Source organism: Phyllobates terribilis, unplaced genomic scaffold (genome assembly GCF_046119375.1).
Source record: "Phyllobates terribilis strain yellow unplaced genomic scaffold, ASM4611937v1 Scaffold_2__4_contigs__length_985480577, whole genome shotgun sequence".
NCBI lineage: Eukaryota > Metazoa > Chordata > Amphibia > Anura > Dendrobatidae > Phyllobates > Phyllobates terribilis.
In genome coordinates this window covers 380,715,281-380,728,429 of record NW_027362762.1, presented here as the reverse complement: position 1 = coordinate 380,728,429, position 13,149 = coordinate 380,715,281, and the positions used below count along the sequence as shown (strand labels likewise).

Below are 13,149 nucleotides of genomic sequence, written 5' to 3'. Positions count from 1 at the left end.
TGGCTTTCCTCCATGCTGTCTACTTGCCTCTGTTTCTTCTGCTTAAGGGCGGCGCCCAATCACTTCCTGCTTCTTGTAGCTGCTGCGGGCACACCCCTTGTGCGTCCTCAGCCTATTGCTGTCTCTCACCTGGTATTTAACTCAGCTCCTCCCTGGAATCCATGCCTGAGCATTGTGTTCTGTCAGATGGCTTCTAGTCACTGATGTGCCAGGTCCTGTCTATGTTTCCTGCCTTGCGGTATCAGTTCCTGTGTCTGAACTGTGTCCTGTCTGAACTATCTTCTAGCTTGTTGTCTTCTGCCTATCCTGGAAGCTGTATTTCCAGGCCAGTGTGAACACGCTCCTAGCCTGTTCTTTCCGCCTTCTAGGGGCCGCATACCTAGACCCGTTCCTGTATCTTGCCTGTTCCTGTCTGAACACGCTCCTAGCCTGTTCGTTCCGCCTTCTAGGGGCCGCATACCTAGAACCGCTCCTGTATCTGTTCTTGTCTGAATACTCTCCTAGCCTGTTACCTGTTTTTCTCTATGTCCGTACCTTCCCTTTTCCTGCAGAATCTGATCCCGTCATAACTCCTACTCGTTGTCCCTGTACTCCCGTTTGTGAGTTTTGAGTCCACTCGCTACTTCATTGCATGTATCTTGTGTGTACCTGGTTCTGCCTCTCCCTTCCAGTCTGTTCCGTGTGAACAGAGCCCGGTCCCCTCTGCTCTGCCTTGCTCACCGCTCCGGCGGTTCTTGCCTGCTCTGCCTTGCTCACCGCTCCTGCGGTTTCCGTTCTGCTCTGCCTTGCTCACCGCTCCTGCGGTTTCCGCTCTGCTTTGACCCTTTGCTCGCTGCTCCGGCAGTCTCGCTCTGCTCTGACCCTTTGCTCGCTACTCCGGCAGTCTCGCTCTGCTCTGACTCTTTGCTCGCTGCTCCGGCAGTCTCGCTCTGCTCTGACCCTTTGCGCGCTGCTCCGGCAGTCTCGCTCTGCTCTGACCCTTTGCTTGCTGCTCCGGCAGTCTCGCTCTGCTCTGACCCTTTGCGCGCTGCTCCGGCAGTCTCGCTCTGCTCTGACCCTTTGCTCGCTGCTCCGGCAGTCTCGCTTTGCTCTGACCCTTTGCTCGCTGTTCCGGCAGTCTCGCTCTGCTCTGACCCTTTGCTCGCTGCTCCGGCAGTCTCGCTCTGCTCTGACTCTTTGCTCGCTGCTCCGGCAGTCTCGCTCTGCTCTGACCCTTTGCGCGCTGCTCCGGCAGTCTCGCTCTGCTCTGACCCTTTGCGCGCTGCTCCGGCAGTCTCGCTCTGCTCTGACCCTTTGCGCGCTGCTCCGGCAGTCTCGCTCTGCTCTGACCCTTTGCTCGCTGCTCCGGCAGTCTCGCTTTGCTGACCCTTTGCTCGCTGTTCCGGCAGTCTCGCTCTGCTCTGACCCTTTGCTCGCTGCTCCGGCAGTCTCGCTCTGCTCTGATCCTTTGCTCGCTGCTCCGGCAGTCTCGCTCTGCTCTGACCCTTTGCTCGCTGCTCCGGCAGTCTCACTCTGCTCTGACCCTTTGCTCGCTGCTCCGGCAGTCTCGCTCTGCTCTGACCGTTTGCTCGCTGCTCCGACAGTCTCGCTCTGCTCTGACCCTTTGCTCGCTGCTCTGGCAGTCTCGCTCTGCTCTGACCCTTTGCTCGCTGTTCCGGCAGTCTCGCTCTGCTCTGATCCTTTGCTCGCTGCTCCGGCAGTCTCGCTCTGCTCTGACCCTTTGCTCGCTGCTACGGCAGTCTCACTCTGCTTCTCTCGCTCACCGCTCCAGGCGGTCTTGTCCTGCTCTTCTCTCGCTCACCGCTCCAGGCGGTCTCGTCTTGTTCTGCTCTTGCTCGCCGCTCTGGGCGGCCTCACTCTGCTGTGTTTGTCCACCGCATCTGCGGTTCTGTTCCTGAGTCCCAGTCTGTACTGGGTCCTATCCACTCGGTGCTCCAACCTGTCGTACCAGCCAGTACCTCCCTGCCTGCATACCAGTCGTGCTTACCAGCATCCGCCAGTCTGCATACCAGCCGTGTCTGCCTATACCCAGCAGTCTGTGTGCCAGCCTAACCTGCATTCCCCTGTGTGGGTCAACAGCCGTGTCCGGGGTCTGTCCTGGAGTAGCACCTGGTCCCTCTGCTCGGTTCCTCCTTGGTGCACTGGCGTCGTATGACGTCGTGCAACCCTGGTCGGATCGGGTGGATACTTAGTTACGCCCCTCTAGGCATTCACTCTCCGGCACGGTCCAGTGGAATCACTACATATACACGCACACCCCACTCAGCCCGGGCGTGTGCATTACACAGTGGGATATATATATATATCTATAAAATGACCCTAAAATAGGAATACTAATGTCCCTGACCAGTGTCCGTGGTTCCTTCTTTTTACATTGATTTATTTTATTTTTTTGAAGGAGTATTTGTCCTAATTTTTCCGTCTCTGAAAACCATTGCCATAATGCCTTTGCTCAAGAGGTTAATCCTGCTAAACGCTATTTGAGGGTATGACCATAGGTTTCTAATACAAAGTACCTAGGTCAAAGGCTGATCGATTAGTATTTTGCTTCCCCACCCCCTTTTTTTGTAATACAGTGATCAGCCAATCTGTGCCTGCACAAAGTTTTGTCATAGGCACGATATTCATGGAGTATTGTATACCCCTTTCATTTCCATAGTGACTGTAAACAATTTTCCGGACGGTGGAGCGCGCATACCGGAAGTTGAGTCATGTTTTGCGTTCCACCGCCTGGATATGCTGTTCACTGGCTGGAAATGCGGTCCACAGACTGGACTCACGTCACACGCCAAGGGCGGAGTCAAGATGGCGCGTCCCTGTTTAAGGAAACACAGGCGGTGAGTTCACTGAGCTGCAAGCACTGATCGTAAGATGCAGTCTGTATGTGGCAGACCGTAAAAAACTCTCCCCTGATGAGTCTACATTACATGAAACATGTTGGGAGTACGCTTTGAGGACAACTACCCCATTAGCCTTTCCTGTGTATGGACAGAGTCTCTGCTTGGTGATGATCTCTGTAAGTGGCAAAGAAGAATAAGGGGTGAGATTGTTCCTTTTATGCAAGCATGCACAGAATCTGCAAGGGCTGTAGCCTTTTGTTAGGATTATAATGATATGTGCAGCATAAATTTTTTCATGCAACAGGATATGTATAAACCGGTGTGGTTATCACATTTTCAATGGAAATGTTAATTATGGGATGGAATAGCATGAATCACTTCTTTCTTGATTCCCAATGTACCACTGTCTCTCCTCTGCCTGCACTTTACTGGTCCTTTATATCTGCAGTCTGGAACCCCTGCTCTTGTCTGTGCCTGCACTTTGTTGCTGCTGCCTGCTCTGTTGCCCCTGTCTGTTCTCTATTGCCCCTGCTTGTTTGTGTTGCCATTGCCTGCTCTGTGTCACCCCTGTCTGTTCTCTGTTGCCCTTGCCTGTTCTCTGTTGCCCGTGTCTGTTCACTGATACGCCTGCTTGCTCTTTGTTGCCCTTGCCTGCTGTTACCCCTACCTGCTCTCTGTTGTCCCTGCCTGCTCTGATATCCCTGTCTGTCCTGTTGCCCTTGTCTGTTCACTGATACGTCTGCTTGCTCTTTGTTACCCCTACCTGCTCTCTGTTGTACCTGCTTGCTCTACTATCTCTGTCTGTTCTGTTGCCCCTGTCTGTTCACTGATATGCCTGCTACCTCTCTGTTGCACCTGCCTGCTCTCTGTATGAGTTGTTTTTTTTCTAAACAAAAACCTCAGTCTTCAGGTTAAAATGCCGTGTTGGCACTTTGCAATAAATAAGTAGGTTTTTGGTTGTAGTTTGGGCCCTATGTCTCTAAAAGCTTATTTTAACCTAATTTCAACCAAAATGCATTTGAATATAGGTATGGTCATTTAATTAAAGAAAACTGACTGCCAAAACTTTTGCATATACTTTTAATTGTTCACAACATAGAGAGTAATTCATTGTTTACAATGCCATAACTTAGTATTTTGTGCCATAACTTCTTGCTTTAATTACTGCACCACACCGATGGGGGCATTTAAGCCACTAGGGTATTCAAGACATCTTGAGGGATCTTGCTCCATTCCATTTGCAAACAATTCATCTTTATTGCTTTGGGTACGGGTCCCAACTCGTCACCCTAACTCATCCCAAAGGTGCTCTACAGGGTTTAAATCAGGTGATTGGCTTGGCCATTGCAACAGGCAAACATTTTTCTTTGCTAACCAATTTTTTATTAAATTGGAAGTGTGCCTAGGATCATTGTCTTGCTGGAATTTCCACCCCCTGCCTACTTTGGTTTTACCATGTGGCAGCATTACATTCTCGAGTATATCCTTTTACAAGGTAGAATTCATATTTCTATAATTTCTATGCAGAGGCTCAATGGCAGATGCAGAAAAGCAGCCCCAAACCATGACATTGCCCCCACCATGTTTCACTCTAGGTGTTTGGTACCTTACATCATTACGTTTTCCAATTGGGCGTTATATATAGTGCTTGCCATCACTACCAGATTGTACTGGATTCATCCGACCACAACACCTTAGAGCAATCTGTCTCTTTCCATTGGCTGTGTTCTTTGGCAAACTCAAGTCGGACCTTCAGGTTCTTTGCAGAGATGAAAGGTTTCTTGACAGGAACTTGTGCATTCAACCCTTCTGCTCTTAGCAGAGTTTGGTGACTCACTTTGACCCCATATTCTTCGTTCATATCGTGAGAAGTCTGTACAGCACTTTTATGGACATCAGATACTGACTTTTTCTTAATAATGTGATCGACTCTGGAGGAAGTTATCCGTGGCCGTCCACTTCTAGGTTTGTCAGCTGTTCCATAACCTTCTTTTTGTTTCTTTAACCCCTTTACCCCCAAGGGTGGTTTGCACGTTAATGACCAGGCCAATTTTTACAATTCTGACCACTGTCACTTTATGAGGTAATTACTCTAGAACGCTTCAACTGATCCCGCTGATTCTGAGAATGTTTTTTCGTTACATATTGTACTTCATGATTGTGGAAAAATTTCTTCGATTTCACTTGCGTTTATTTGTGAAAAAATCAGAAATTTGGCGAAAATTTTGAAAATTTTGCAATTTTCAAAATGTAAATTTTTATGCCCTTAAATCAGAGAGATATGTTACACAAAATAGTTAATAAATAACATTTCCCACATGTCTACTTTACATCAGCACAATTTTGGAACCAAAATTTTTTTTTAGTAGGGAGCTATAAGGGTTAAAAGTTGACCAGCGATTTCTCATTTTTACAACAAAATTTACAAAACCATTTTTTTAGGCACCACATCACATTTGAAGTCACTTTGAGCGGTCTTTATGACAGAAAATATCCAAAAGTGACATCATTCTAAAAACTACACCCCTCAAGGTGCTCAAAACCACATTCAAGAAGTTTATTAACCCTTCAGGTTCTTCACAGGAATTTTTGGAATGTGGAAGAAAAAAATGAACATTTAACTTTTTTCACAAAAATGTTACTTTAGACCCAAATTTTTTTATTTTTGCAAAAGTAACAGGAAAAAAAGGACCCCAAAATTTGTTGTGCAATTTCCCCTGAGCATGCAGATACCCCATTTCTGAGGAAAAAACACTGTTTGGGCGCATGGCAGGGTTCGGAAGGGAAGGAGCGCCATTTGACTTTTTGAATGTAAAATTTGCTTGAATAATTAGCGGATGCCATGTTGCGTTTGGGGAGCCCCTGATGTGCCTAAACAGTGGAAACCCTCCACATGTGACCCCATTTTGGAAACTAGACCCCTTAGGGAACTTACCTAGATGTGTGGTGAGCACCTTGAACCCCCAGGTGGTTCACAGAAGTTTATTACATTGAACCGTAAAAATTAAATTTTCACATTTTTTCAACAAAAATGTTTTTCAGCCCCCAATTTTGCATTTTAATAAGGGTTACAGGAGAAATTGCACCATGCAGTTTGTTGTGCAATTTCTCCTGAGTAAGCCGATACCCCATATGTGGGCGAAAAGCACTGTTTGGGCGCATGGCAGGGTTCGGAAGGGAAGGAGTGCCATTTGGCTTTTTGAATGTAAATTTGCTTGAATAATTAGCAGACGCCATGTTGCGTTTGGGGAGCCCCTGATGTGCCTAAACGGTGGAAACCCCCACAAGTGACCCCATTTTGGAAACTAAACCCCTCAAGGATTTTATCAAGGAGTATAGTGAACACTTTGAACCCAGAGGTACGACACAGAATTTGATAACATTAGGTCATCATATTGAATAAGTTGTCATTAGTCTTGAGCGCAAGTGCTCACTATTTGAGTTTGCATCAGGTACTCAGGTATGCACCAAGTTGTTTTTGGCTGTATAACAGCTGCAAAACATTTGGGGCGGAGACTCGAGCACCCGCTATACTCGGTGCATACCCGATGCAAACTAAAGTAGCGAGCACTTGCTCTCAACATTAGTCGCCATATCGTCGTCATTTTTTTTTCTTTACTTCTGAAAAAATCCCAACTCTAGCCCAACCCCAACCCTAACCCTAGCACAACCCTAACGCTAAAGTTTATTTTTTACGCCGTTCCTCGTGCGGTATAAGTGATTAGACGTTTTTATTCTTCGGGTCAGTGAAATTACAGCGATGCCAGATTCATATCGGGTTTTTATGACTGACAGCTGTCACACACTAAAAGAAGCATTTTTTTGCAAAGACTAGTTTTTGCATCGCCATATTTTGAGAGCTATAATTTTTCCATATTTTGGCTGACAGTCATATGATGGCTTGTTTTTTGAGGGACAAGTTGACGTTTTGATTGGCATCATTTTCGGGCACGTGACATTTTTTGATCGCTTTCTATTCTGATTTTTAGAAGGCAGAATAAACAAAAAACAACAATTCAGGAATTGGGTTTTTTTTTAATGAAGTTCTGCGTGTGGTAAAATTGATAAGGCAGCTTTATTCTTCGGGTCAGTATGTTTACAGCACCACTACATTTATATTTTTTTTTATATTTTGGCGCTTTTACACAATAATAACTATTTTATAGAAAAAAGAATTGTTTTTGCATCGCTTTATTCTGAGAGCTATAACTTTTTTATTTTCGGCCATTGGAGCTGTATGGCGGCTTGTTTTTTGCGGGACAAGATGACGTTTTCAGCGGTCCCATTTTTATTTACATTCGTCTTTTTGATCGCGTTTTATTCCATTTTTTGTTTGGCGGTATGATGATAAAACATTGTTTTATGTTTTGTTTTTTATTTTTTACTGTGTTCACTAAAGGGGTTAACTAGTGGGACAGTTTTATAGGTCAGGTCGTTCCGGACGCGGCGATACCAAATATGTGTACTTTTATTGTTTTTTTGTTTTTTTTCATAAGATTATTTATGGGTACAATATATTTTTATTTTTTTTTATTATTTTCATTTTTTTTTTAAATATTTTTACAATTTTATTTTTTTTTTTTCACTTTCTGATATTTTTATTACTTTTTCACATTGTCCCACTATGGGACTTTCACTTTTTGCAGCCTGATCGGCTGTATAGCATAGAGATGCAGCAGCTCCCTATGCCATGCAGCCTGTGAGCGCTGCACAGGGAGAAGTTACTTTGGTTGTGCACTGCGCATGACCAAAGCAACTTCCTGCTTCCTGGTGTCCGGGATGTTGTCATGATGACGTCGGGTCACCATGGCAACAGCCGGGACCGGACTCAGACGCCGCGAGACGCTGGCAGAGAAGGTAAGTATCGCGCTTACCTCCTCTTGCCACCGGAGGTGGGGGTTAAAGTGCTGGGAGCAGTGCGGGATCGCTCCCTGCACATAGCACCGGGTGTCAGCTGTAACAATCAGCCGACACCCGGCGGCGATCTCGCCCGCACCGCTTATGTGCGGGCGAAATCACCAGGGCGTATTAATACGTATCAGGCCCAGGGCACAGATACGTATTAATACGCCCTGGGCCAGAAAGGGTTTAATACACGTGACACTTGACTCTGAGAGCAGTTGCATTCCATAGCTACCTCTTTTTGGCTCTCAGAATAATAAGCTTCCTGACATCTGGTGATAAATTTGGCTTTGCCTTTGCCGTGTTTTAACCTAAAAACACACACATAAAAGAAATAAAAAATTTAGGCAAAATTCAATAACCCATGACAAAATATGCAAAAGATTTGGCCCAGCAAATGTTGAAAACTAACACATAAAGGGATAAAACAATGTCAAACACAATTTTCGTTACAACCATTTGCATCCGGTTTACTAAAATCACCAGGAAAATGGCATCACAACAACCAGGCAGAAGTAATCACACTTTTAAAAAAAATGCAAAACTTTTGGTCGCCACTGTACATGTACTTTAGATATCAATTAGTTACAATCTAGACTATGGTTTACCCATCACACTAAATGGTGAATGTCCCTTACATATCTATGGGATACATCTAATAGGCTATGTGTGCATGAAAACTGTTTTTATGGGCTATAGTCTCTCTTTGGCCATGGCCCCACTATCAGTATTTGGTCAGTATTTTTTCTCAGGAGTGGGAGCCAAAACCAGGTGAGTGACAATCAGAGAAAGTCACCAATTCTGCATTTATCACCCACTCCTGGTTTTCGCTCCCACTCCTGAGAAAAAATACTGACCAAATACTGATAGTGGGGCCGTGGCCTTTCAATAGGAATAGTTTATTGCGTCTCCTAATGAGTCGCTAAACAATGAACGACGAAATGGGTTGAGACAAAAGACAGAAAATATATGTGATTTTTGTGTATCACATTAGTGAGACGTGGGGTTTATATTTTTGTGTTGCTAGTCCAGTCATTCCCAGAGTTTCCAGGATCTGAGTTACTTAAGTGCACTTGGGTAGTATGTCTTATGGGTTATTTATTTTTTACTATATGTAATATGAGGTTTTGCACCAGATGAGGTGTCTAATATGAGGTTCTGCAGCAGCTGAGGAGTATTACGTACAATGCATTGTATCTTTTTCTGTGGATTTCAAAATCATTGACTTTTTTTTCATTTCATAACATACAAGAAAATCAGTGGCAAAACGGCAGCAATATCCACATGGTTCGGCGTAAATTTGTATCTCAGATTTCCCGCTAAATTATTTGTAGCATTGTCAGCTGGTGTGAGCCCAGACTGGTTAATAAAGGGGTTATTTGGGATAAATATGGTGTTCTGCCATAAACAGCGCCCCCTGTCCTCATGTGTGTGTGGTGCTGCACCTCAGCCCTGGTCGGGTCAGTGAAGCCAAGAGGCAGCACCAGGTATAACCCGAGGACACTTTATTATGCAAGAAAGCAGATTTTTTTCTAATTTTGCACAAGCCCCTTTAACATTTGCATTTTGGCCTGTTTGGCCCTGACTACACGCAGAGCAGGCGCCGACTTCATCATGCATTCTCTGGTATTCTCATCTTGTATAGTAGAAATGTATATAGTAGATGTGGATCCCACTAACAGTGTCACAGGTGAGTCAGAACTGACAGTCGCCCTGCAGTTGGTTGCAGGAGATCTCTTCATTTGACATTACAGACACCTTCTTAAAGGCTGTCTCTCTAGGACCCAGCGGCTACCTTCCTCTGGCTAATTAACACCCTGGTCTGGGTGTATAAATACCTGCTGTCTGCTAGAGGGAGGTGCCGGCGATACTCACATTGTGTTATGAAGGCTTGGAGCAAGTGCATTACTTCATCCTCTCTGGAGCTATGAGGACGGGTGTTCATCTCTCTGAAGTCGACTAAAAGCTAAGCTATCTTCCCTTGTTTGTTCCCCCTTGTTGTCTTTAGTGGTCAATGGGGATCAACTAGCGCTCATCCCCCTCCCTTCCCTAGCCAGGGCAAAACTCCAGGGAAAGACAGGGTGAGGTACACGTGCAGTGATTGGTGAAGAGCCAATATAGGGATGTTAGTGGAGACAGGGTGATACTAGATCAGCCTAGGAGGTCTCCACTCCCCCTTTCCCTAGAGTCTGGACTCCCTTTCCCTCTTCCCTTTGTCTTGCACTAAGTCTTTCACACACCTTGCGTGATAAACAGGGCCATGAGAGGCACAGCTCTCATCCAAGAGATGACAGAATTCCCATTCATGTGCATAGGAATTCATACCACCTCGCCACAAAAAGCAGCAGCGCCTCATTCTTGGGATACATGTGGGTGCCATCTGTGAGATCCGCATATACTGTGCTATCTGTTATGTAATATCCATGGATAAGGCATAAATGCACAGTATAAGAATACCCCTGTAAAAAATTCAGACGTAGTGGAATTAATATGGATTTTAGATTCCTCACCAGTAGGGATGAGGACCCGTGGATGTTGGGGTTCGACCAAACTTTAGTTCAGTTCGGGTACCAGAACTGTACCCGAACTTGAGGATTATTAATAAGGCATAAATTGCAAAGTTGTTTTTCTTACAAGAGCTTCGCAATTTTACTTAAGAGCTTGAGAAAACCCATTTAAAAGGTTAAACGTAGTAAACCCCTTTAAGGTGCTCTCATGTCCCTCCAGTGTTTCAAGTGAGGGCAGGACTTAGTTCTCTGACAACCCCTCTAATAACCACCTGTCCTAGCAATGGGCACAACATTGTACAGCAGTACTGGGGGGGGGGGGGGGGAGAGAGAAGGGTGCGGGGCACGGGGGACATATTATCCGTGGGGGGGGGGGGGGGAAGAGAAGGGTGCGGGGCACATATTATCCGGGGGGGGGAGGGGGGAGGGCAGGGCCGGCGTCACCACCAGGCGCACCCGGGCAAGTGCCGGGGCCCTGGACAGAAAGGGGGGCCCACTCATCTGGGTTGCTTGCTAATCTATCGCTGTGTCATGTGTGTGAGTGGCGCTGCGGTACAGCCCGCAGCGTCCTTGGTTACAGCCGGCCGGCAGTTCCTCTTCTGGACAGCGGGGGGCCCACACTCACCTCGGTTGCTATGTGAGCGCTGCCCGCCGCGTCCTGGGTTACCGCCGGCAGGCAGATGCATCCTTAGCTTCCTCTCTCCTCCGGCTATTGAGTGCTCAGCGCTGCAGACATCCAGCCAGATGGTGGCAGTGCTGTGCACCATCTACTCTTACCGCAGCTGCACTGCCTTCTGACTGGGTCCCTCCTCCGAGCTCGTGCTCCTCGGAAACCAAGAGCCAGCCACAGCCAGCACACACTGCCACCGACTGCAGGTAACTCTTTCTGTGCACATCTTACCCTTATCAATGTCTTTCTATCTATAGATACATGATGTCACAGTGATAGTCACATGCATCATCATGGATCTATAATCTATAAATAGAAAGACATAACTTGACTATACTATATATCTGTCTAAGTCACCTCAGCAGCACACAACACTACTACTAAGCACAGCAGCACACACACTACTACTAAGCACAGCAGCGCACACTACTACTAAGCACAGCAGCGCACACACTGCTACTAAGCACAGCAGCGCGCACACTGCTACTAAGCACAGCAGCGCGCACACTGCTACGAAGCACAGCAGCGCGCACACTGCTACGAAGCACAGCAGCGCGCACACTGCTACGAAGCACAGCAGCGCGCACACTGCTACGAAGCACAGCAGCGCGCACACTGCTACGAAGCACAGCAGCGCGCACACTGCTACGAAGCACAGCAGCGCGCACACTGCTACGAAGGCACAGCAGCGCGCACACTGCTACGAAGCACAGCAGCGCGCACACTGCTACGAAGCACAGCAGCGCGCACACTGCTACGAAGCACAGCAGCGCGCACACTGCTACGAAGCACAGCAGCGCGCACACTGCTACGAAGCACAGCAGCGCGCACACTGCTACGAAGCACAGCAGCGCGCACACTGCTACGAAGCACAGCAGCGCGCACACTGCTACGAAGCACAGCAGCGCGCACACTGCTACGAAGCACAGCAGCGCGCACACTGCTACGAAGCACAGCCAGCGCGCACACTGCTACGAAGCACAGCAGCGCGCACACTGCTACGAAGCACAGCAGCGCGCACACTGCTACGAAGCACAGCAGCGCGCACACTGCTACGAAGCACAGCAGCGCGCACACTGCTACGAAGCACAGCAGCGCGCACACTGCTACGAAGCACAGCAGCGCGCACACTGCTACGAAGCACAGCAGCGCGCACACTGCTACGAAGCACAGCAGCGCGCACACTGCTACGAAGCACAGCAGCGCGCACACTGCTACGAAGCACAGCAGCGCGCACACTGCTACGAAGCACAGCAGCGCGCACACTGCTACGAAGCACAGCAGCGCGCACACTGCTACGAAGCACAGCAGCGCGCACACTGCTACGAAGCACAGCAGCGCGCACACTGCTACGAAGCACAGCAGCGCGCACACTGCTACGAAGCACAGCAGCGCGCACACTGCTACGAAGCACAGCAGCGCGCACACTGCTACGAAGCACAGCAGCGCGCACACTGCTACGAAGCACAGCAGCGCGCACACTGCTACGAAGCACAGCAGCGCGCACACTGCTACGAAGCACAGCAGCGCGCACACTGCTACGAAGCACAGCAGCGCGCACACTGCTACGAAGCACAGCAGCGCGCACACTGCTACGAAGCACAGCAGCGCGCACACTGCTACGAAGCACAGCAGCGCGCACACTGCTACGAAGCACAGCAGCGCGCACACTGCTACGAAGCACAGCAGCGCGCACACTGCTACGAAGCACAGCAGCGCGCACACTGCTACGAAGCACAGCAGCGCGCACACTGCTACGAAGGCACAGCAGCGCGCACACTGCTACGAAGCACAGCAGCGCGCACACTGCTACGAAGCACAGCAGCGCGCACACTGCTACGAAGCACAGCAGCGCGCACACTGCTACGAAGCACAGCAGCGCGCACACTGCTACGAAGCACAGCAGCGCGCACACTGCTACGAAGCACAGCAGCGCGCACACTGCTACGAAGCACAGCAGCGCGCACACTGCTACGAAGCACGCAGCGCGCACACTGCTACGAAGCACAGCAGCGCGCACACTGCTCGAAGCACAGCAGCGCGCACACTGCTACGAAGCACAGCAGCGCGCACTAACAGCAGCGCGCACACTGCTACGAAGCCAGCAGCGCGCCACTGCTACGAAGCACAGCAGCGCGCACACTGCTACGAAGCAGAGCAGCGCGCACACTGCCTACGATGCACAGGCAAGCGCGCCCCCCAACTGCTACGAAGCACAGCAGCGCGCCAC

The 13,149-nt window shown here is 48.5% G+C and overlaps 1 protein-coding gene across 1 annotated transcript in view; it reads left to right on the top strand.

The window, feature by feature from the left end:
- Positions 1–2,789: 2,789 nt before the first annotated feature.
- PDCL3 (phosducin like 3) overlaps positions 2,790–13,149 on the top strand; it is a 32,938-nt gene continuing 22,578 nt past the window's right edge. Inside the window, exon 1 of the mRNA XM_073664794.1 lies at positions 2,790–3,016. Within this exon, the coding sequence (XP_073520895.1) occupies positions 3,008–3,016 (9 nt within the window). The 5' untranslated portion in view covers positions 2,790–3,007. The remainder of the gene's footprint in view (positions 3,017–13,149) is intronic.